We start from the raw sequence: 23,219 nt of genomic DNA, 5'->3' as shown, positions 1-23,219 counted from the left end.
TGGGTTATCCTGTTGGAGAAGGAGATCAGATGAGCATGCTGCAATCTGTGTGGCATTTTACTCAGTTTCCCTTTCCTAGCCGTGCTGTTCCCTCTCTCAGATGTGTTCTCCAGCCTTGCACGCGATGGAGGCCAGGAGGCAGGTACGTCACTCCTCGGATCACTCGTTCTCCGGTGATCCTGATCCGCAGGTTTTAATACAAAAATGCTTGTACACACACCTGCGGTTTCTTGTACCACTTCTCTCATAGTTTTGGGATGCAGATTAAAAACTCGTGCTGACTGGCAGATTTTAAACCCTTTGAATCGTGCTCCTCAGATACCTCAGATGTGGTATTCGCGCGGCTTTGTTCCCCTGTGCCCTTACTGAAAATTAAGGCAAAGCATTCGTTTTCATTTGAGCCCAGGCTCAGAGCTGGCTGGTTTCAGTTTCCAGCACAAAGCTGCCTTACCCTGGCTCGTGGCAGCCTGGGCTTTTCCTCCCAGAAACACTAGCTGCCAGTCCTGCTCTAGCCCTGTGAGCTCCATACGCGTCCCGGGGGTTGCAGCTCCCCGTAGGCTTTGCCCCGCCTGGCTTAGGGGAGCAGCACCCGGCGTGTGGCCTTCGGTGCTGGGCGTACCTTCCTCAGGGGAAGGGCTGGGAGCTCGGGAGCGGTGTCAAGGTGTGACAGACGAGCTGTAGCCAAAACCGGTAGGCCCAGATAGACGTAGCGCGGTGCGAACGCCTTTCGGTGACGGCGCTTGAGCGATCAGGTTCTGTCAGGACGTGCAAGATAAAATCTGCGTGCTTAATTTAACTTTGGCAGTGGCGAGCTGGTACAGACCGGCCGAGCTTTGCATGAATGTTTTTTGTATGCACGCTGGCAAAATGGTGAGGGTTTGTCCTATGGTAATGCCAGGCTGAGAAACCTGCTCTGGTGTGGCTGGTATCACCGCACCAGGCAAGAAGAGCAGCCGTGTGGTTACAAGCGTGCTCGCCTCTCCTTCCAGGCTCTGAATAAACAGCATTGCAGTCACGAGTGCCAGGTTTTGCGGAGCACGGCCGCCTCCTTACCTGGGGCCCCTTTTTGTTTCCCCCGTCCCCTCCTGCAGCCCCAGCTCAGCGGCAGCTCCCGGTGCTGGCTGGTAGCAGCTGCCCACAGCCAGGGGGTTCCCCAGTTTTCGGCTTGAGCAAGCGCTTGTCCCGCTGTCACCTCCACCTTGCCCTGTCCCACCAGAGCGTGGCATCTTCATGGCATCTCTTGCCAGGCACAAACCCTGTCCTGCTGTGCCAGCACTGCAGCCCCTAGCCTCTCCTTCCTAGCCCAGCGTGCTGGCACCAGCAAATGATTTCAGCGACGGCTGAGTCTTGCTGGATACCCATTTAAAAGTAGAAGCCTACTGGTACCAGAACTTCTGCAAGGCATCATCTTAAAAGGACATCCTCATCTTTAAGTCTTCTCCCTACTGTACTCCCCGTGTGGCCTCTTCGCAGAAGCTGTTGTGACTTTCACGTCTTTTCTGCTAATTGTACAACTTGCAGTGCTGCTGTACCTCGGTGAGGTACCTCGTTCTTCATCAGAGCGAACGCAGCCAAAACGTGAGAGCTGCTCTGCCTGAGTTTAATTTGCCGTGTGTTTTTCCTTAGACCTCTGGAATCCCTCCCTGGTACTTACGCTGGGGTATCTATAATTAGATACTTGTGTTCGTATCTCAGGCACCATCTTAATGATCTGTGTGAGGTCTTTGGCATTGCTTGAAAATCACATTACTTACCTATGTGCTTCAACGAGGATACACGCTAAACGCTTCCTCTCCAATCCCGCCCCCCTCCAATTATTGGCCTTAATTTTTTTTTCCACAACATTTTTCTCCTTCACATCCTGCCTGCCGTGGCTCCCTGCTCATTCAAGCCAAGGGTTTCGGTTTTTATTGCTCGAGACCATCGCTCTGGGTGGTTCTTCCATGCCTGCAGTGTCCATCCAACGTGTCCCGCTTCTGTTCCCTCCTCCTCTGTCCTTCAGCTGCCTCGCTGCTAGCAGCACCGTCGCTCCCGGTTTTTGGTTACGCAGGGAGTGCACTGCTCTGTCTGCTTGGTGCTTTGTCTTCTTTTCTGAACATCTTTTCTTGTTACTTCTAAATACATTTTTTTCCGTGCATTTGGCACGTCCCATCCTCATTGTGCATCAGCAGTTCTCGGTTCATTTGGCACAGGCAGAAAGTGCTTCTCAATCAAAGTGTAATAACAATAATGTATAACCTTAAGGTAAACAAGCAGGCCACACCTTATTTTTATTTCAGCTGTATTTGGGGAATTCTTTTCCTTTTTTAAGTAACGCCTAAATGCACGCGTGGTCCTTCCAGCTCCCGTTCTCCTTCTTGCCCTCCACAAAGGCCAAGTGGGCTCCTGCTTTCCTGCAGCTCCCCCGTGGCTGCAAAACCCCTCCGCTTCCCAGGGCGCAGCCTGCAAGCTGCTGTTGGTCTGCCCCACAGGCTCCAGGGAGTTGCCCTCTTGGCTTCCCGGAGATTTGCTTATGTCTGATGATCTGAAATTAGAATCCTTTCCCTGCTTTGCCCTTTTCTTTAAACGTGTAAATCCTTGCAGATTTCCCGTAGGGAAGAAAAGGGGGATTTTCCCACCATTAAAAATAAAAGGGAAGGGAAGGAGAAAGACTTGAAACACAGAAGATGCTTGTAAAAGCGATTAGAAAACAAACAAGCCCTCAATCGTGTCAATTATTCACATCCCCTAGTATAAATATAGAAACACTGAACAGGGGGCTTTCCCCTGGGCTGGCTGGCTATCTGCTGGTATCTTCCATTAATGTATTATCAAGGTGATTTGTCAGTGCCATGTGTCTGCTTTTGTCTTCTTTAGCGGTGGTTTGGGGATGTTTGACTGTCACACAGAGATGGTGGGTCTCCTGATGGACCTTCCTCCCTTTCTCTCTCTTCGCTTTTGTTTCCCATCCTTAGAAATTCTCATAGGTGTGGTGCTACAGCTGGAAGAACAAGGCTTCCCACATCTTTTCTTTATGAATTCTGCACAAAAGGAATGTGGGTTTATTTTTCTTTCTCCTCCTCTCCATCTGGAGCGATCACCCAGCATTGTTCTCCTAACCATGACAGACACAAAGGTTGCGTGTTAGTCAGGTGGTTGTGAAGAGTTTTTGCAGTTCCAGTGCTGCTGGCTGGTTCTAGCAGATGTGTGGGCGTCCCTCCCCAACCTCGTCTGGATGGTCATCATCACTGGACTCCAGTTTCAGGAGCTCTCTTTGACAGGTAGTTCAAGCAGTGGTTGGTTTAAAATTCATATTTCTCACAAACAGAAGGTTTCTATGACATTTTCTATAAGGAAAACACAAAGAGGATCTTATTTGTCTTTTTACTGGTTTAAAAGTAAACCAGCTTCTGAAATCCACTAGAGTTGGACCTTGAGCTCAGTGCCATCCTTCCTGCCTTCCTGCCTTCCTGCCTTTCTTCCTTCCTGCTTGCCTGCCTTCCTGCCATCCATCCGTCCATCCGTCCATCCATCCGTCCATCCATCCATCCATCCATCCATCCATCCATCCATCCATCCATCCATCCATCCATCCATCCATCTCTGGTGGGTGGCTGTATTTTGTTTTATTTTCTGTGAGCAGCACAGAAATATGGGATGGGGAGAAGCCAGAGCTGTCAGGGCAGCAGGTCCCTGGGGCGTGCTAGAGCATTTACCTTCTTCTCAGGGTAGATGCTACCATTGATTTTGGCAGCATTTCATTTTAACAAGAGGTAATAAAGGCAAACAAAATGTGGCCTCCAGTTACAAATAAAGGGCCTGATTCTCCACTCTCATAGACAGGATTGAACACTGGACTTACAATGGTGTGGAACTAGGATAGTGGGTGGGGAATACAGCCCAGAGCCACTGATTAATATTAAATATTCTCTGTACGAAATGATGGGACATTCCTGTCTATGTATATACATCCTGGTGTTTTATTATAGAGTTACTGAGGGCTTCACAAAGCTGGATGAAGATTTGTGTAATGACCAACTGATCTCACATCTGCAGTTGCATTTTGAATCTGACAAAAAAGATGCATCATAAAATCAAAAAGCAAAGATGGAACTGAAAGAGAGCTGTCATTCTTCTAGCCAGCTTTTTGTGTTTGCTGGACAAGGAGATGTACTTGCATGCTAATATTTTCTTGCTGGACAGGAAGGGTTCTACTGTGAAAAAGAGGCTTTTAGAAAACTACAGCTTCCATATTTTTCATCTATTAATGCTCACGTCGAGTGTCTGCAAGCAAAAAGAAAGCGTGCGCTGTATTTTTTATTAATCTCTTGGCATTGCAAACTCATCCCAGCATGTGAAAGTCAAACCTCTCTTTGTCATACCTAGAATCGCAGGTAGCAGAAGTGATGAATAACTAGGTGCTCCTTTAATATATTCTGCTTCCTTACGATGCGTTCATTTAATCCATTCATAGTGGTTTGCTGCGAGCTTCCTCAGTTTGGATTGACTTAAGCTGCTGTGTGCTGAGCCCTGTGGGAACTCCTTGGCCTGATTTTTCAAGGCACTGTTTTGTGGCTATGAAATAAATACAGCTGTGCTACTTCCAGACCTTCAAAGAACAAGAGGAGTTGCACTGACATATGTAGGCACTGGCGTACATGCACCATAAATGTGTATGTGTGTGTGTTCGTGCGTGCATGCTTGCAGGAACCAGCTCTAAGGCTGAATATTTTGTCTTGAGCATAGCAGTTTGAAAACGTTTCTTTGATATTTCTTTTTTAGTGAGGTGGGCTGTTCCATGTGTGAATGTTTACAGCCGTCCATCAGCCCTGAGAACAGTGGCTGGCAAGTTACTGGTGGTCTGAACGTGCAGTCGGCTCCTGCCTCTTCAGGTCAGGCTCCACTAGTACAGCAAGTGTCCGGCGACACCTGGAGCAAATGCATCCTGCGTGGGCACGGGCTCTGTGCCAGGAAGCAACCAGAGCAAGCCCCTTTGTTCCCTTCACTGCCCTCTTTCCTCCTGATGGAAGAGCACGAACATCCCCTTTTGCCACAAGGACTTTCCTCTGATCATTGCCCTGTTGGAGGGAAGTCCTCGTCTGAGACTTTGGCACTGAAGGGCGTCCAAAGTTTCTGCTGTGGCACAACTGGGGCTTGTTGGGGTGAGCTGGGATGTGTGGTGGTGAGGTGCATTTTAATGGCAGACAAGGAGAAGTAGGAAAAACTGATGTTCTCCTTGAAAAGTGCAGCTTGATTTCATTTGGGAAATTCTCTCCAAGCTGTAAAAGTTAATAGGAACAAACCTTTTCAGAAATGAGTCCGTGGGTAATGATAAATCCTTTTCTTCTGGAGGAACCATGTGTGCAGGAGTACTCATCTGTTCGTGGCAAAGGATGTTGCCAGCCCTTCAGATGTACTAGAGCTGAGTGAGAATTTGGATAATCCAGCTTCCAGTTGTAAACATCCACTTTGGATCTTTTCACCTTTTTAGCAAATGACTCGTTTCGTTTAAACTTTGGTGTACCGGGGGAGTCCAGAGAACAATTTATATTGGAGGAGTGTGGGCAGTGTGTGAGGCGGGTGACATTGCGGTTGCTTTCTTGCACAAACGACCAGAGTTCGCTTCGGCCTGGAGCAGATCTTTCTGACTGGATTACAAACTCCTCAAAAACCACTTCACGTTGGAAAGCCTGATAATGCTCGGCCGCATCTGTTTTTTTCTACTTTTGGACAAGTTTTCTGTGGCCGGAGCAGACATCTGAAGAAAAGATTATCACAATTCCTATTCCTCCGGAGGTGAGGAATGCACTTCGCAGGGTTATCCATCACGCGGTGGGTGCAGGTGGAAAGCCTCTCGCCTGCAGGACCTTGTTTGTCAGCAAGATTCCAGTCTTGTAAACTATTGGCAGCTGGCATGGTAATGAGTCCATTTCAATATAAATGAGCTTCATTTTATTAATTTCTGCCAGCTCCTGAGCAATTCATGAACTGCTTTTCAGATCTCAACCAACAGCTTGGGGGGAGAGGGGGAGGTGGGGAACAGAGAGAGGAACATGAAGGAGGAAAAAGAAAATGAGAAGGTTTTTAATTTAGAAAGGAGCTGGTGACTCTCATTTCTTTTGAGCACCCAGCCAAGTGGGGATCACAGTTTCCCCACCAAACAGCTCTAATAACGTGACAGGCATTAGTAATCTCGTCCACTGCTTTTTGTCCCCTGAGACTTTTGGAAGTATTTTTAACTCGTAAAACTGGGCTTGCGGTGTTTTGTTGCTGTTTCGCCGCTGTCCCTGGGCTGTGGAGGGGCAGCGGTGTGCCTCAGGCACCCCGTGCTCAGGTGGGCCCGTGGCCTGTGGTGTCTCCCGGGACTAGGCCTCACGTGGCTGCTCGCCAGGCCCCTTCCCAGTGGTGCCAAAAATAAAAGTGTTGGGATTCGGTACCCGTGCGAGTGCGTGTGTGTAGCCTGTGGCTTGTCTGAGGCCTCGGTGGGCACCGACTTGCCTCTTGTAGCCGCGCTTTCGGGAGCGCAATTAACCCCACGAGCCTTTCACCGTGCACAAAAACGCATGTCAGTGCTCCGCCGTACGCCTCTGATTCGTCCTTGAAAAATGTTAATTAAATCACTGCTCGGATTACTACCCTTTTCATAAATTAGACTGTCTGCACAGAGACATTTCGTCTGAGGTTTCTCAGTTTCGGGCCCCCCCCCCCCTCCCCGGCCGGCTTGCTTCCTCATTGCTGCGAGCAGTCAAACCCGTGTCTGTCGGAGGGTGCCTTTTTGAGTGGCTTTTTTCGGACTCCTGCAGCAGCAGCAGACACAGGTGTGTGCTCTGACCTGACCTTTTCTGCTCCTGCATGAGACAGACTGTCCCCAGCAGGGGCACATTAATTTCTGTAGGGATTTTTATTGCAGAAAGTGGCGGGAAGGGGAGCTCCGTGCCTTCTGCAGCCTGGGCTCAAGGCATTTGATTGGGCTTTTCGGTCATTCTGCTCCCCTCAGATTGCGTAATTCAAATTTAAAAACAGCATTTGCATGCTGTATCGAACAGTGTTTCTTAGGTAAGTGATGATAACAGGACTTGGCAGAATATGTCCTCCTTTATAGCTGTTCCTGCTAACCCTTTGTCTGATTCTGTTTTTTTCTCCCCTCTTTCTCCCCAGGTTTTTGGCATATAGTCATAGACTCTGACGAGAGAGTAATGGAGGCGCTGAGTGGCAGGTGCTGACAGCTTCTGCAATCCCAGTAACTGTTCATTTTGGTATCATTTGCAATTCTATACCTCTAAATGCCACAGTTCTCTTGGGGAAGGTTGCGCTGGATACCAGTATTGCCTTGGAAGGTACATGTGTGTCCGTATATTTTCTTGAGGAGTTTGCTGTGTTTGTATAATGGTTCGTGGGAGGGGGAAAAATTGGATAAGCTGCATGTGGTTTATGGTTACACCCATTTAGCAATACAAAGGCATTTGAATTGCTATCAAGCAGCTACTGATGACATCCCTTCCTCCCTCTCTCTTCTCTCCTCCTCTTATTTGAATTGCCTGCAGGGCCTTTTTGGAGTCCATCCCGTGCTTTAACATATGTGAGAGTGGCTTACAAAAAAAGAAATGGCTGGTTAAAAGGTTCTTATTTGAAAACAATTAAATATACTGCTGGAGTTTCTGAGAAACTCAGAGGCTTGCTGTGGAATTTCAGTCTCCCTCTTCCCCTTTTGAAAAAAGCACATTTTAATTACAATAAAATGTGTATATTCGCACTTGGTTATTAGCCTTGTACATTTTTCTATGCGGTTCTTGTGACTTCAGTAAAAATCTTTGTTGTTGGCTGGCAGATTTGCGCAAAAGTTTATTTCTGTAGAATCATTGCTCACTGTGGATTTAATCATTGTTCTGGTTCTCACAGCCTTCAAGCTCCACTCCAGGAGAAAAATACAGATTTGTCACCAGGGCCTCCCACTAGAATCTAAATTTAAATTTGCAATCTGTTGTCTTGCGAGGTGCTTCAAATTTGGTTGAAAGTTAATATATGTCACATTTTCTTCTGGAATCTAAAGGCCTAACTTTTTAGAAGTTTGAGAGTTACTACCTTGGGTTTACTTGAAATTAATATCTTGGGTTTGTGATTGCTTTAAGAAATACTTAATATCAGGGGGAAGGGAAGATAAAGGAAAAATTGGAGTTTTCAAAGAAAATTAGATTCTTAGATGGGACCATCATCAGTGGTCATCTAGAACATGATCGTCTTAATCCGTAACCATTTTGTATGACTCATCCAGCAAAAACTCAGCAGTTCAGCTAAAGTTCAACCTGTCTATTTAGAGTAGTAGTTGATATAGGGAGCATTGTTTTGTCCAAAGCTTTGCTGCAGGATTTGTGTTCTCCCTGCTGATACCCTAATGTTGATAGCACAGTTAAGTCTTTGTTTTTAAAAAAAAAAAAAATCATTACTGTTTATTGATGTGTAAGCTGGCTAAAAGGTGACTTTCCTGGCCCCGTGAAGATTTCCATGACTTTGACTTTCTTCCTGCTCTGAACTAGGAAGGAGCAGATCTTCTGGGAGAGGGAGCCATTTCCCAGAGCAGCTGATAGCTTGATGGTCAGAGGCTGCCTCTTGAGGATGTGGAGGAACAAGTTGCAACCCCTCATTTGCTTGACTTGGGTTGCAGATACGAATCTTGGTCTTCCACGTTTTTGGTAAGCAACTGAGTCACTGAGCTGGTGCCTCTTCCAGGAGACGTGCCTGCCTCCTTGCTTCGGTTTTCAGATTTCTCCCTCTTGGAGCAGAGAAGCCTTTCATCAAAACCGGTCTATTCCCACAAAAAGTTTGGGTTTTGATGAATCAACATTTTCTGCTGAAAAATTTCCAACTGGTTCTGCTTGTGATACATGGTCTGTACACACTAATCTCTGCTGGCTTTGGAGAATAATTCAGAACAGATTTCTGACACGTCGCAATCCTTGGCCGTGCTTGACAGACCTGTTTAAAGCATCAAGACATGTCATACTTGATTTATGTGGTATCCTGTAGGTACCTTGATAGGTCTTTAATGGTCACCTTTGGATTCAGGTGGGTGAGCTAACAAGGGGAGCCTTTGTCCTATCAGCGTTCGCATGCAACTCCCATTAACATTACTCATTTTCTTAATTTGATACAGATTTTTTTCATTGAGTGTGCTAAATTCAGTTAAGCTGTAGACGGGCAGCATCTGGCAGTTGGAGCTGGAGCAGTTGGAGACATTTCTGCCCCAGGGTGTCTGCTGCTGCCCCTGGGAGGGGAAGGCTGGGGCTCCCCTCCCCTGCCCAGCGCCTGCTCCTGCTAGCTGAGGGCACTGTCTGCTTCAGGGCTGCCTTCCCACGTCTGTGTGCGCTGAACGAGCATCTTGCTGCTGTCAGGAATGGGGAAATGCTGCTCCCTGCATCTCTCTGTCCCCTCTTCCCTAGCCCCCATGTCACCCTCCAGCCACGCTGCTCCATCCTCACCGTGTCCCAAATGTAGGCTTTCTTGTGCTGGCACTTGCACCCGTGAATTCCACTCAATCCCAGCAAAATAAACTAAAAAAGAGCTTTTTTTTTTTTCTTCTTCTTAGTTTGTTTTCTGCTGTTTTAGTGAACGCGGCTGCATGATCCAATGAATGCCTGAATTGGATCGGGATGACTGGTGGAAATGCGCAGTGGGAAATGTGGCGGGGTGGCACGAATGGGGGCAAGAAGGGAGGAGGGGGGTCCCTCCCACGGGGAACTGTTTGTCTCAGGCACCCTTGGCCCGACCCGTTGGCACTTATGGGTATGTGCACACCTGCAGTGTATTGTGTATTGCTGGGCAAGTCGGTGGGATCGCAGTAAGGCCTCTGAAATTGTCCTCCCTGGGTGCAGGAGTGAACTCTGGGCTAATCGCCCGGATAGATAGCCGTCTGCGGGATTTGCAAAGGCATCCTCACCTGAAGCGCCGATACACCGAATTAAAAAGGGACAGCTATTTACTTTGAAGTCTGACACTTCTCTCACCAGTATCTAGCAGATACTTCTCATTGTGTGAAACTGCTCAGTAAACATTCCTGCAGCCGTCTGCGGAGGAAAGACTTCCCTCCTTCCAGGAAAGTCTTTTCTCACTGGGGACACAGCCGGAGCTGCTGTTCCTTTCCTTCACAAGGAGGCTTTGGTGCTGCTGCTTTTTGGTTTGGTTAAATTTTGCCCCCTCTGCACAGATGCTACACTGAGGTGGAGGCACAGTGCTGCCTTCTGTAGCCCCATGTTTTCATCAGCAAGTGTGCCGGGCTGTGCGGTGCGCTAGGGATACTCCCGCCCTTCTGCAGCTCTGTCTCTGGAGGTAAAGAGCCACTCTTTAATCTTTCATGGTTTCGAGAGAACTTTTAAAAGTGCTGTTTCTCCTTAAATAGATACTGAAGTGATGGTTGCATGGCTGGAGACAGGGGGGAAATGACTGCATGCTCTGATGTGCTTTGCAGCCGGTGGAAAGCCTGTCAAAAGAAAGTAGGGTTAGCAAGAATTTTGGAATCAAAGCAGCTAAAAGCATTACCCCAAGAGGGTTTATTTTGCAAGAGGGGGAGTGTTGAGGTCTGGCATTAGACATCTGTGTGGAAGACAAAATGCAGTTTTTGTGCTTGAAAGTGTTTTAGAAGTAAAAGCTAGCTGACGTTTGTTTTTCTGTCCAGTCCATATCAAAGAACTGGAGCTTTTAAGGAATAATAAACCCTACCCAGGGATTTATAATGCTGTCATTTTTTTTTTATAGATTAAAACCTGCCCTCTGTTCAGCACATTTATTTTTCTAAACAATTCATGATAACCACGTCTCATGACAGTCAATGGGAGTTCAGCCATTAATTTCAGTAGACATAGGGTATTTCCTGGTATAGTTTACTTGGCACGTGAGTGTATTTACTATAGATACAGAAATGTCCAGATATTGCCGGAGGTGCCTGTTGCTCTAGCATCGAGCAGCTTTTTAGCCTCAGACATGACCTACTTAGCTGGGCAGAAGAGTTGAGTGGTGTTGTCCTCTGACTGTTTTCAGAAACGTTACTGTAGAAGTTCAGTTCCACCATATGTGTCCAGAGCAGCCTACGGCACAACTGCTGTGCCTACGTTTAACGCGGTCGATTCATCGCTTTCTGTGTAATTTATGTAGGGCTAATTCAGTTCTGTGCAGTAGTGATCTTGTATATTTAGATAGCGAGGGAGAATACGCCATCACGTTCACTCTCTGAGCATCTGGCTCAATACCCATTGGCGCGTCCTGTTAAAGGAGAAGAAACTGCCCCAAGAAATTGAAGACTCCAGATTACTGTCAGGAAGGCGTTCTTTTTTCAACCAAGACTGATAGAAATATCTCAAAATGAGGGAGCTTTGTCCTAGATTTTCTCTTAAAGATTAATGGACTATTTGTCTAGATATAATTGTCTTGTGTGTAATTCAGGATCTCTCCTGTTTAATTTTGAACAGCCATGTACTTTTAACATTTACCTTTCTTGCTCTTCTTCTTGCTCTTCGGCCAGAAGGAGTCAATACTACTCAAAAAAATATTTCTGACATTTGTTGAGTGAGATCACAGATCTCAAAGTGTTTTCCAAGGTTGAATCCAGATCCTGACTCCCAGCTGCTAGACGGGAAACCCGTTTTGCGGAGGGACACACACAACTTAATAATTCAGGAGGCTGGTTACAGAGATGGGGACAGAAACCCAGTCCCTATGTTCCAGCTCAGTTTTCTCTTCACGAGATCAAAGCGCTTAGATCTAGCTATCTGCTTCAGAGTGAGTAGGAAGGAAAGGTTATTTTTGTGTAGTCTGAGTCACTCATGCTAATGTATTTTTCATAATACAGCTTTCTTGTGTGGGGCTCTCTGTACCTGATTAATGTTGCACTGTTTTTTGTTCCAGAAATCAAACCTATTATTACCTTGCTACCGAACAGTTGAATTTGTACTTTGCTATTTGGTGCTTCAGCTCGTGGTTCCTAGCAAAAAAAAAAGCGAAATCTCAGATAAAGACATAGAACCATCTACTTTTTGGCATCTCGTTACATGCAGATAACCACAACTGTTTATCTGCATGTTGATTTTTTGAATTTGTAGCATTGGCTAGAATTGTGGAGGGTTAGCTGATATCAATAATCAAGTGAATGTGTGCAAAGCTGAGTTTGATAGTGTACTTTCTGATAAACTGGCTCTAGTTTAGACCAGTCTTCAAGGTTTATTCTTTCCCTCTACTACACTCCTTGTTCAATGGTCTGCCTTTTCTCTATGTACTGATTTATCTGATTTGTATCTGTAAGTTTGCTGGTATGGTTGCTAGCTCCCGTAGTTAATTCTGTTGAATTAGTTACCACCATTAAAGCAAGCCTTGCTTACTGTAACGGTCCCCGGTCTTTCTCCTTGCAGACTGTGAAGCCATGGGAAACGCGGAAAGCCAAAACGTAGAGCACGCCTTCTACGGAGACAAGCACGCCAGCCTGGGCCGCAAGCATACCTCGCGCTCGCTCCGCCTCTCCAACAAAGCTTCTCGCCGGACCCGGCACGCTTCTTCTGGAAAAATCATCCACAGGAACTCCGAAGTGAGCACCCGCTCCAGCAGCACCCCCAGCATCCCCCAGTCGCTGGCGGAGAACGGTCTGGAGCCCTTCGCCCAGGAGGCCAACCTCGAGGACTTCGGGAGCCCCATCTGGGTGGACCGCGTGGACATGGGCCTGCGGCCCGTCTCCTACCACACCGACTCCTCCGTTACGCCCAGCGTGGACAGCAGCACCGTCCTCACCGCGGCCTCCGTCCAGAGCATGCCCGACTCGGAGGAGAGCCGGCTCTACGGGGAGGAGCCGCCCTTCCTGGCCGAGAGCGACGGCAGGCCGCACCGCTACGCGGCCAACGGGACGGGCTTCATGGAGACGGCCAGCTTCAAGAAGAAGCGCTCCAAATCGGCCGACATCTGGCGCGAGGACAGCCTGGAGTTTTCGCTTTCTGACCTCAGCCAGGAGCATTTGACGAGCAACGAGGAAATCCTGGGCCTGGCCGAAGAGAAGGACGGCGAGGCGGCCCGGGGGACGGAGGCTGGTGGCAGCCCCCAGCAGCTGGTTGCCTGCCAGCGTGCCAACTCCATGAGCGATCTGTACTCCCCCAAAACCCCAAGTGCTGCCATAAACGGAGGCCCACGCAATGCCTTCGGAGGGTACTGCCGGAATTTGGTGTCCGACATCCCGGATATCGGCGGCCATAAGATGGCGTCGGGCGCTGCCGAAGATGCGCCCTCCTACAGCAATTACAACACGCTGCCCTGCAGGAAGTCCCACTGCCTTTCCGAAGGGGCCACCAACCCGCAGATCAGCCATAGTAACAGCATGCAAGGCAGGAGGGCGAAAACTACTCAGGTAAGGCTCTTCTGTTCTCTGTGATGTGGAAGCGTGTGGCATTTGCTAAGCTGTTTCTGTAGGTAAGGGCTCTTCCAGGCTCTGTTTTCATCCAACACCCCCTTTCCAGGAAGGGGCAACAGAGGGGACTGTGTCCAGGAGGGAGCTGAACCAGTTTCAGGAGGTGGCTCGATCACGTCAGCGCTCCGTTCCTTCTCTGCAGCTCTGCATGGGCCTTTTGCACTCTGTGCAGTCTCTGGAGAAGATAAATCTGCATTTGCCACTAAAGATTTTCCTGTGTGTTTTACAGCGCTGACGGTGCCTTTTTTTTTTCAGAGTAGCTGCCAAAACCGATCACACTACTCGTGGAGCTCGCACGCGTTGTTTCTCCTCTCTGTGCCCTCCCTACCCTGTCTCCCCCCCCTTCGTGCACGCATGCACGCACTCCTCAGCTCTCAGGGATGGAAGCGAAGGAGAAACCTGTGAGCATTTCTCCCCCCTTCCACCATAAACGCTCACTGAGCTGAAATTTCACTCTTCTCATTACCCGGTGTTCTCATCTGTGCAAAGCATCACCCAGAAACATTGCTGTCCCCTTGGAGGAGGCTGCCAGTCCTGCAAGCTGCTGTGCTTACCCGCTGTAGACTGAAAAATGAGGGGGGGTGTATGGAGAAGATGCTGCTTCTCCTAGGCAGGGAGGACGTCACAGCCTTCATCCATTAACAGGCAGCACAGAGCCGAGCTGAGCTCCTCTATCTGCTGCCCCTCCTGCCCTCCAAATACCATTCCTCTGACCTTTAACTCTGACGGCTGCTGTGGGGTCTGTATTGTGTTTTGCCCTGCTTTTCTTGGCTGTGTTCTGCCTGGTCGAGTTACACAGCGCTGCCTGGTGCTGCACGCAGCAATTCTGCTTACACCAAGTGGCAGACTGCTCTTAGAGGGGTTGGGAAAAAAGGTTGCAAATCCCGTCCACCTGTACAAGTCACGTGGAGCAGCCGCTTTGCAGGAATATTGCACTCGTTTTGAGTGCGTTTGGCTTGCTTGCTGAGCCTCCTCGGAGCAGCGGTCCGGCTGCCTCATGGCAGAGGCTGGCTGTGGCATTTTTCACGTCACCTATTTTCTAGCTGCGGGCATCTGCTCAGAAACACGGCTGGGGGGCACCGACGGGTCAGAGCTGTGCGCTGGATCGCACGCTTCGCTGGCTTCCCCGGATTTTATGGCACGTTCTCGTACAGATGCCGCGCGGCGTACGCACCGTGACCCAGAAAAGGAAAAAGCAGCACGTTGCATCGAGGTCGGAGGCCGGCAGGCTCGCGTCCTGCCGCCGGGCTGAGCTTTTGGCAGGACACCAGCGCCAGAGATGCAGGGAGTCGGGCGGGCGGCAGCGGAGGTGCGGAGGGCTGCGGGAGGGCGAGGGGAGCCCCCCAGCAGCTGGATGGGGGACGTCGGCTGGCAGCGACTTGTGAGAGCTGCTGGGAAGGGGCTGCTGAGTGACTTACCGGCTGCGCTTGATCTGCGGAGATAGGCTGCTTCTAAATATAAAGACGACACGCCGAAACAGATGCCGCAGCGTCCCACAACAGCAGCTTTGTACTTCCAAATCAGCTCTTTGTTTTTTGGAGGTATTTTTAACAGCGTGAGCGCAGAAGCCCTTTGGTGCTCCATCAAGGCAGCGCAGGATAAAAAGCAGGAGGAGAACAACAACAAAAGGAAGATGTTGTTTGGAAGCCCTGAACGTAACAGCTTTCAGGAAGATTGCTGGGTGCAACTGCTGCCTCCAGCCCTCTTTCAAGTGTGTTTGAGAAAAAGAGAGCAGTGTCGCTTGTGTATAGTGAAACATTTATTTTTCTTCTTGGTGTCTTTCCTGCCATTAAGAAGATTCCTCTGAGGCATTTAGTGAAAGTCTGGAATTTGCATGCCGTTTTGTGAGGTCTCAGCTGTACCCAGGGAAATCACTTTGTGGGCTGGTTTCTCTAGGTGCAGCTCCTGAGCCCGGAGACGGTGGCTGTAAGGAGTCTCGGCAGTGGTCATTACCACAAATAAAATCAACAAAATTAAAGCTTTGCAAAGGTCCAAATTCCTTCCAAGTCTTTAATCCTAGCAGCATACAGTAAGTATAAGATACTTGTCAGCAGTGAAGTCATGTTAGCCCAAGCCTGCCTTTAGCGAGCACAGGGAAATGACTGTCATTACATGTTTGATAAACAGAGTGAAAAGGAAGTCCAAATTTGCACACAAAATCAAAGGACGAGTTCCTTGGTGAACCTGATTAAGTGGCTTTGGATAGGGTGAGAGGAGGGAAACTACCACCCTGTCCTTGTACCAGGTCCCCAGCCCAAAAACATCTCGGCACTTCGCTCATCTTTACGTGCCACCACTGGTGTGAAGAGGGTGAAGGCTCCCCTAGCGTACAGGTGGAAAGCTGAGGCATAGATCCGATGGCCTGACTGTGCCAGCTGGTACTTGGGCACAGCTCGGGGAATTTTGTCTCTTTCTGCCCTTCCCGGTCTTCCAACACTTCCTCAATGGGCTTCACACTTTTGATGCCCCCTTTGAGCATTGCCCCAGAACCTGCCATATGCGTCCTCGTGCTGTAAAACATTTTGTGCTATAAAAACAATTCAGTGGACTGAGGCAAAACTTTCACGTTATTTCCAGCATTTTGAACTGCCTCCCGCCACCCCACACCCCACAAAATAATAGGTATGTTTTTAGGGCCAGAAGGGCACCGCACAAAGGTGACCCAGGGCCAAATGCAATATGTTGTGGACAGTCAGTTCTTCATCTTGGCCTCCAGGCCAGTGACCTGTCATTGCTCCTGTGTTATTTAAAAGTGCGGAGGTAGCTCCCTTGTTCAAAGTCACTTAATTGAGCCTCGTAGCCAGGTTGGTGGTTTATGGCCTGGTCACTGTTGCCCAACCTCACAAGAATTTAGGTTTGTAATTGCCAGTGGTTTTTTTTTTTTCCCAGTTTTTGGAAAGTCCTAGGTGGGATAATTGCATGATTTTTCAGTCTAACCTGCCCTGGTGCTAGACGTGCTAGAAGGTCCTGATGGCAACTTGTAGGTACCTTTTGGGAGGTGCCAACGAGGTCCAATGAGAGCAGAAGACACCGAGCACAGGGTGAGTCTGATACCACAGCAGTGTGTGATTCCTGAATCCATCCAATGTTACGTGCCCGTTCAGCTGTATGTACATCATCGCATTTTCTCTAACAGCTAAATGTTGTGTAACAGTTATCAGTAGCTTCTAAATTCTGTGGAGTGCTGACCAGTGCTGCTGGAAGGCAAACCCTTGACTGCATCACTGAAAGGAGGTGCTGTAGTCAGAGCTGTACATATGTTGGTATAATGCCTTATCCATCAGTTCTTTACAAGTATATGGTTTAAATTAAAGGAGGGAAAAAAAAAGAAAAAAGAAAATTTCTTCCTTCCAAATTTAAACCTTAAATTGAGCTGTGGGAGTCACTTTCCACTAATTGAGAAGGAAAGCCTTTTAATGCTGGAGAGACGATTATATTCAATGTGCGCGAGCGATTAATATTCACAGAGTGGCTTTGGGGCACCCACGCAGCTCTGTTTTTCGTAACATTTTAACATTCAGGGTTCAGATCTGCTGAAGTGAGACTTCCCGTAGAGCTCTGCTGGGATCCTGCTTGGCTTTTGGAGCTGATGTGATGTAGGTGGAAACAGCTTAATTGGCTGACATTTTCACCCGTTTTTGCTTGAAGGGAGACAAACTCCTGTTGGATACAGCTTGTTCTGGCTGTGGGTTGTGAGATCCCCGGGATCCTACAGTCTGCTCGTCGGGATCCAGATTTTTTGTGAAATGGCTCGGTTGTGTCCTGCTTGCAGCTAAACATCTGCCTGCTGGAGACTCCCTCCTCCTTCTGGAGGATGTTCAGAGAGAAATGTAACCTCATACTCCCCTCCTGTTAAGAGCCCCAGTTAAAGTCTTGTTAGGGGAATTAGGGGAAGGGAAACCTTGAGATAAGGTTTGGTGCCACTTCCAAGCCCATCGTGCCACCTACTTATCCCATGTTCCTCTCTGTGGACAATTTCTGACTGCTTTCTCTCTTGACCATTGAACGGGGGTATCCAGCCTTACATAGGGCATAACATTCTTTCAACATTTCAAACTTTGCTGTGAGTACAGCCAGGTGAAGGCATCTTTTGGTGGCAGTTACGACCAAAGCCTGAGACCTCCATGGTCTTTCAGCACTGGTATTTGCTTTGCCGTTGACCTGTTAGGAGAAGACCGTAGTAGGTCTGAAGCTACAGGTGGACAGTCTTTTTTGGTGGGAGTGATGGTGTTTTACAAGCTGCCTTTAGAGCATAGTGTGTCTTCTGTGTGCACTAAAATCCAAACAAACCTGATGGCCAAAGCATTTCTGCTTGCTGGACCACTTTATGCCACTTTGTCCTCTCTGGTGGCTTGTTCCTCACTGAGCTTTAGAGCCCAGCCTGTGATCTCCTATGCAAAGCTCAACTGCAACATCAGCAGTACCACGGTGCAGTCCAGGTTTTTCACATAACATTTGAGAAGGACCAGCAAGATGTTCTTCAACTCTGCAGGGAAAGCAAATGTTCTTTACCGTGTCTTCGGTCCAGCATTTGTTGTGAGCTGGAGAGGGGGAGGGGGAACAAACTTCCTTTCTGACTTGGAAACTGCGAGCTTTTCAGTGCCAGCCCGATTATGTCCTTGGTGCACTAAATCCCCCCTTTTAAAGATTTTCATTTTTATTACTATTTTTAGGCCTCAGTAGGTAACCTGGAGGAACTTGGGATATCAAGCCTTAAAAAAAAAATCTGTATAAAAAGTTTTGCAGAATATGCAGGGGATGAAAACAAGGCTTTTGTGGGAATTAGACCAGGACATAGAAACCAATCTAAAAATAATTCAGGGTATCTTTCCAGTTGATTTTTTTTTTTTACCATCTCAGGGAATTTTATAACAGGTTATAGTGTTTCATTGCATTCTGCAGGATGGCTGAACTCCAGAGAACTGATACTTTTCTGTGTAAGTTGTGTAAAACTTCTTCACAAATGGTTTTGTGGCATGGAGGGTGTAGCCTCAAAATGTAAAAGGACCACACTGGGTCAAGCTCTGTCCAGCCCTATATCTTGTTCCCCAAACACCAAATGCTCAGAAAGGGAAGGAAAGAAAGTGGGAGAGTACAGAGTGAACTTTCCTTGAGGGCATTCTTCCTTATCCCAGAAAATGAGCAATTTGAGGCTTCCTGAGTGAGGAATGCATCCAAGACTGTCAGATTGACCTGTCCCCCATGACTTCTCTTTTTTGAAATCATTTTCTGCTTTTGGCTTCCCCCGCATCCTGTTCGCTCTCTGCATAACATTAGTGACCTTACAGCCTCCTGTTATAGCCCTCCTTGGTCATCACTTTTCCAAACAGAGTATCTCCAGCAGCTCTGCTCCAATTAAAGTAATTCTGTACGTTTCAGTCTGGAGTTTGGAAAAGACAACTATTTTCAATGTAAATATGATTCTTAATCAGATTGACCCAAATAATTTAATCTTAGTCATTTGACTCCAGATGGAGTCAAAGACAGACAGTCAGACTGTGGTAAAGTCATGTATCATTAAATTATAATTAACAACACGCCGTTTAATAAGTGCCTAAAAGTAAGATGTTACTGTTTCTCTGTTGCAGCCTGCGTCTTGCTGTTTCCAGCCGCTGTTTGTGCGGTCCCATAGTGCTTTCCAGGCTGAGGTTGTGGAAATGAGGTCTCAAATACAGCCTGAGCACCCCTCCAAATCCCAAAAAGCCAGAGGTCCTCGAGTCGGATGGTCTGGATCAGGTGATTTAGGGGCTGAATCCCACCACCAGGCGGCCAGTAACTCTGCCGAGCCCCCTGACGATCAGCCAGCATCCCCGTGCTCAGCTGCCAGCCACAGGGCACCAGCTCGAGGGAAGGGGTGCGATTAGGGCTGGAGGGGAAGGGGGTATCCCCTGCTTCTGGAGGCAGCCCAAGTTCATGCCAGCACAGACAGCTTGTGATCCACACTGCTGGTCCGGCTGATCCCAGCGTGGGGCACGCGGCAGCCCGTGCTGGAGTTCTCAGTGCCTCTGCATGACCAGAGCCATTTGGCTCCACCAAACGGGCCCTTTATAGCCTGGCTAACTGGAAGCGCCTTCAGCTTGAGCGCGGAGGAAAGCTTGAATAGAAGGCTTCAGAGCTGCCCTGCCGTTCCCAGATGGATGAGGTTAGAGCAGGTATTGCCTGTTCAGGAGATTTAAAAGCAAACAGCAGGCACTCCCTTCGGAGCACGCAACTCTGCCCTGGTATTGTCAAGTAAAAGAGCATGTGAAAATGAGTGTTACGGTCTCTGTTGGCAAATATTTTGATACTCTTTCGAAGATCTTAATTTGTTTTTCTTTCTTGGCTCTTGGTCTGGAGCCAATGGAAAGCAAATTAGCAGTCCTGATATCTGATCCAGCTCCATTCAGTCGTCTTTTTTAAACAGTGGGAATTTGTCATTTAAACATTTGAAGTGCTTGTACCACTGGCTGTAATTGTACTCTCTGTAAAACTATATATTCTGCATGTTTTTAGTTTCGAGTACTTTCCACTCGAAAATCACAGACAGGTTGCCCCAGCTGCCTGTTTGCTGGGCTGTGCTTACTTAGATGGATGCAATTTGCAGCAGTGATCCTTTCCAGTGAAGTGCTCCATTGAAACGTTTCTTTTCAGAGTGCTCCAGCATGCGATCCTGTGACTGGTTGTCATCCCAGGTGGCAGACATTTCCCTGCTCCCTTCAGTTACTTGGCTGCTCAGGTGAACACCTCCTGGATGATAGGCTTTGATTTCAAGTTGCTGTTCTAGCAGCTTTCCCTCTTTCCCACTTCTCCCCCCTCTGCTGCATTTCTCAGAGAGAACTGCCTCTTCTTGGCACCGAGTGAACAAAAAGTAACCTAACCCTGTATTTTACTTCGAGGATTTTGGCTAGGCATGTGGCCATTTATTTAACTTGAGCACGGTTAGGCTGCTTGCATTAGTTTACGGTTAGTGCAATTCCTCCAGAAACTTTCTTCATCTGGGTGGTCCACTGGGATGAAAGCAAGGTAAGTTTTGGGGGGTCCTCAGCACAGCATTTGGGAACAGAGGGATTAAGCACTGCGATGCTCAAGAACTGTGAGACTTCCTCCCACTGCGGGGTGGTGGAAGGCGGGCTTCCACCCCGAACCCGCGCAGGTGTCTAAGAGCTGCGCTGCAAGGTTTTGCGTGCAGGGACCACACTGCAAGAGGCTTTGCTGTATTATGGCTTGATTCTCATTCATGGTATTAACTACTTTGTAATAGTCAGTGCTAAAGCCAGGCAAAAGCTGTTTTGCTCAGGTCCCGTGGTAGTGCTTCGTGCCGTTTCCTGCTAAGGGGTCTGCTGTCCTTTAACTGCGCATTATCTCACAGGCTTGGATTTCTCTCATGTTATTAAAAAGTAAAATGAAAACATCCTCCCCGTTCCCTGTCCCCAGTACTTTAGCTTTTAGGGATGTAAAACTCCCCCTGCAGTTACGGGCAGGTTGCAGACTGATGCCACAGTGTTGTCCTGAGTCGGTGAAGAGCTCTGCAGAGTACCTCAGAGAGAAGGGTAAAGTTGTTCCATGTCAACTGGAAAATACCTGGGAGGTCAGTGAACCAAAAATGTTCTCAGCCCCCGTGTTGGAGGCACCAAGCTAATGCAATAGCTTAACGTGGAGCCACGGAGCCACGTGTAATACTGAGGTGATGGCCATATATCAGTCAGAGCTGCCTGCAAAGGAAATGGGGTTGACAGATGCTTGATAGATTGGATGCACACCCCCTTCCTATATCCGAGTATCTGCTGGGTGCCTGGCACCCAGTACCATCTCTGTCTTTCCAAGGAAGACTGTCTTTCTCTTTTGTTCGTTACTGCATTAGCAGTCATTATAATCCGTCAGATTTACAGTGAATTAGTGGACACGATACAGTGAGTTTGTAGCAGCCTGCAGAATGGTGTTCCTCCAGACAGAACAAGCTTTGGAGTCGCTTCTGTGTTTCTCCACGGCAGCTTTAAAACCATCTCTCCCTCTCAGCTTTCAATGAAATTTATGATTTCTCTCTGCTTCGTGTAATGTTTTGACTCTTTTCAAGACAGATAAGTCTTCTAGTGTATTTATTACCAGCTGTTCAAGTAAGTCTGGGGAAAGAAATTCATTTTGATTTGGAACAAATTGTACCGTAACCGAACACCTTAACCAACAAATGATGGTAGAGTTAGCACTGAAAAGAAAGGAAAGGCAGTATCAGGACAATCTTCTTCTCTATAGGAGCTTCAAAGAGACACCAGGCGCATAAAAGCATGCAAACCATCAGGTTGCTTACCCATTCTATTTTAAATGCATTCGGTGGTGCTTGCATAACCAGCAACCAGACAGGTTATGTGCAATTTCAGGATGCTGCTGAATGTCAACACCTCATTGCTCTGTTGCTAAACAGGACGGGGAACAGACAATTTGTGTCCTCTTGGAGGGAGCCCCTTCCAAGAAAATCAGTCGCCTTTTACTAACCAGTACTTTCAATCTAATGGGTAATTTAGAAGGAATTATTATCCACATCAGGAACTCTTTATATTAATGTTGTAAGAGTCTTCCCACTAAATCAGTCCAATGTGCCTAAAGTGTCCGTGGATCTGGTGCCAGTTAAGCAGGAGAAAGTGATTCACAAAACCATATTAATAGTGTATGTCACAGTGCTGGTGGTGGGAAGCTTGGTAAGTGCCTAGCTACTGTAAGCACTCTCTGCATGTGTCCAGTCGTCAGCCAGAGAGCTGGGCAAGGCTTATCCCACCCAGGGCTCTCTTGCTAGCTGTTGCTAGCTGAGGCCACTACCAGATGTCTTCAAAGAGGGTACAAAGACTCTTGGAACTTGCCCCAAAACCTTTCTCCCAGTCCCTGCTTGCTGAAAGTAGATATTTTTTTCCCTAAGTCAGTGTTTTTTTTTTTTTTTTCTTTTAAATATCTTCTAAATCTAGCAAGATTTTTTTAACAAATGTGACCATAATGGACAGGCAGAGGTACTCATCGCATGGGTGTGCAGGAAGTAGAGAGGTAGAGCACCAGCTACATTAGCTTGGTGTAGCTTATGTTACAGTTTTCTTCCCCAGTAGCTTGCTTTGCGTGAAACCCAGTGTGAGAAAAAAACATATAAGCATTGCTCATATTTTCACTGATGTTTTACCCAATTGATTTATCAGTTAAATTGTTCTCTGCATTTGATGGGGCTGTGATATTTCCACTTCATTAGGCTCGAATGCTATTAGGGCTGTTTTGGCCGTTCTGGCACGTAGCCTTTTTGCTGGACCTCGTTGCACTGTCAGTAACAATGACAGCATTCAGTCTGTCTCTGGTTCTTAATTCTGTGGTGTATCTCCTGGCGTAGGGCATCCACCTTTTCCTTCTCTTTCCCTCAGTTACTGTCTGCTGAACCTCTTTCTTAGGCTTGGGACATTTACATGCAGTATGAGAGCACTGTCTGTGAGAAGTGGTACCACTGCTCCATCATCTTCACCCGCTGCAGGGTTGCAGGATCCTGGTGGAAGCTGTGTTAGTGCTTACTGCCTCCACGTTGAGGCACTTGCACAGGGCAGCGCAGTCACAGGATCCTGTTTAGTTCCCTACTTCAGCCAGGGGTCTTTATGCTACTTTCTCCCCGCTTCCCATAGAGCCATCTTATATGAAAGGGACAAAGCCCCTGTTTATTCAGTTTATCGTCTTCGTGGACTGAGACCTGTTCTGTTTGCAGAATCCCAGGAGCTGCTGTTCCCACGACTTCCCAGATCTCTCTGTCTCGGAGGAAATACACTTTCTGTTCTTTGCTGCATGTTTTCTACTTCGTGTGACCAAT

The 23,219-nt window shown here is 47.8% G+C and overlaps 1 protein-coding gene across 14 annotated transcripts in view; it reads left to right on the top strand.

The window, feature by feature from the left end:
• Window positions 1-23,219, top strand: part of TIAM1 (TIAM Rac1 associated GEF 1) — a 176,327-nt gene that overhangs the window by 81,082 nt on the left and 72,026 nt on the right. For 6 of the 14 annotated variants that reach the window (XM_066977962.1, XM_066977952.1, XM_066977958.1 and 3 more), the window contains one exon: window positions 12,375-13,354. In XM_066977962.1, the coding sequence (XP_066834063.1) occupies window positions 12,386-13,354 (969 nt within the window). In that variant the 5' untranslated portion in view covers window positions 12,375-12,385. Of the gene's footprint in view, window positions 1-7,019; window positions 7,036-7,137; window positions 7,317-8,513; window positions 8,670-12,374; window positions 13,355-23,219 lie in introns of those variants that run through there. The other 8 variants (XM_066977986.1, XM_066977990.1, XM_048071388.2 and 5 more) reach the window with 4 other exon arrangements.

Source organism: Anser cygnoides, chromosome 1, assembly GCF_040182565.1.
Source record: "Anser cygnoides isolate HZ-2024a breed goose chromosome 1, Taihu_goose_T2T_genome, whole genome shotgun sequence".
NCBI classification, from domain to species: Eukaryota; Metazoa; Chordata; class Aves; order Anseriformes; family Anatidae; genus Anser; species Anser cygnoides.
Note: the sequence above shows the minus strand (reverse complement) of the source record. Positions and strands in the feature narration are given on the sequence as shown.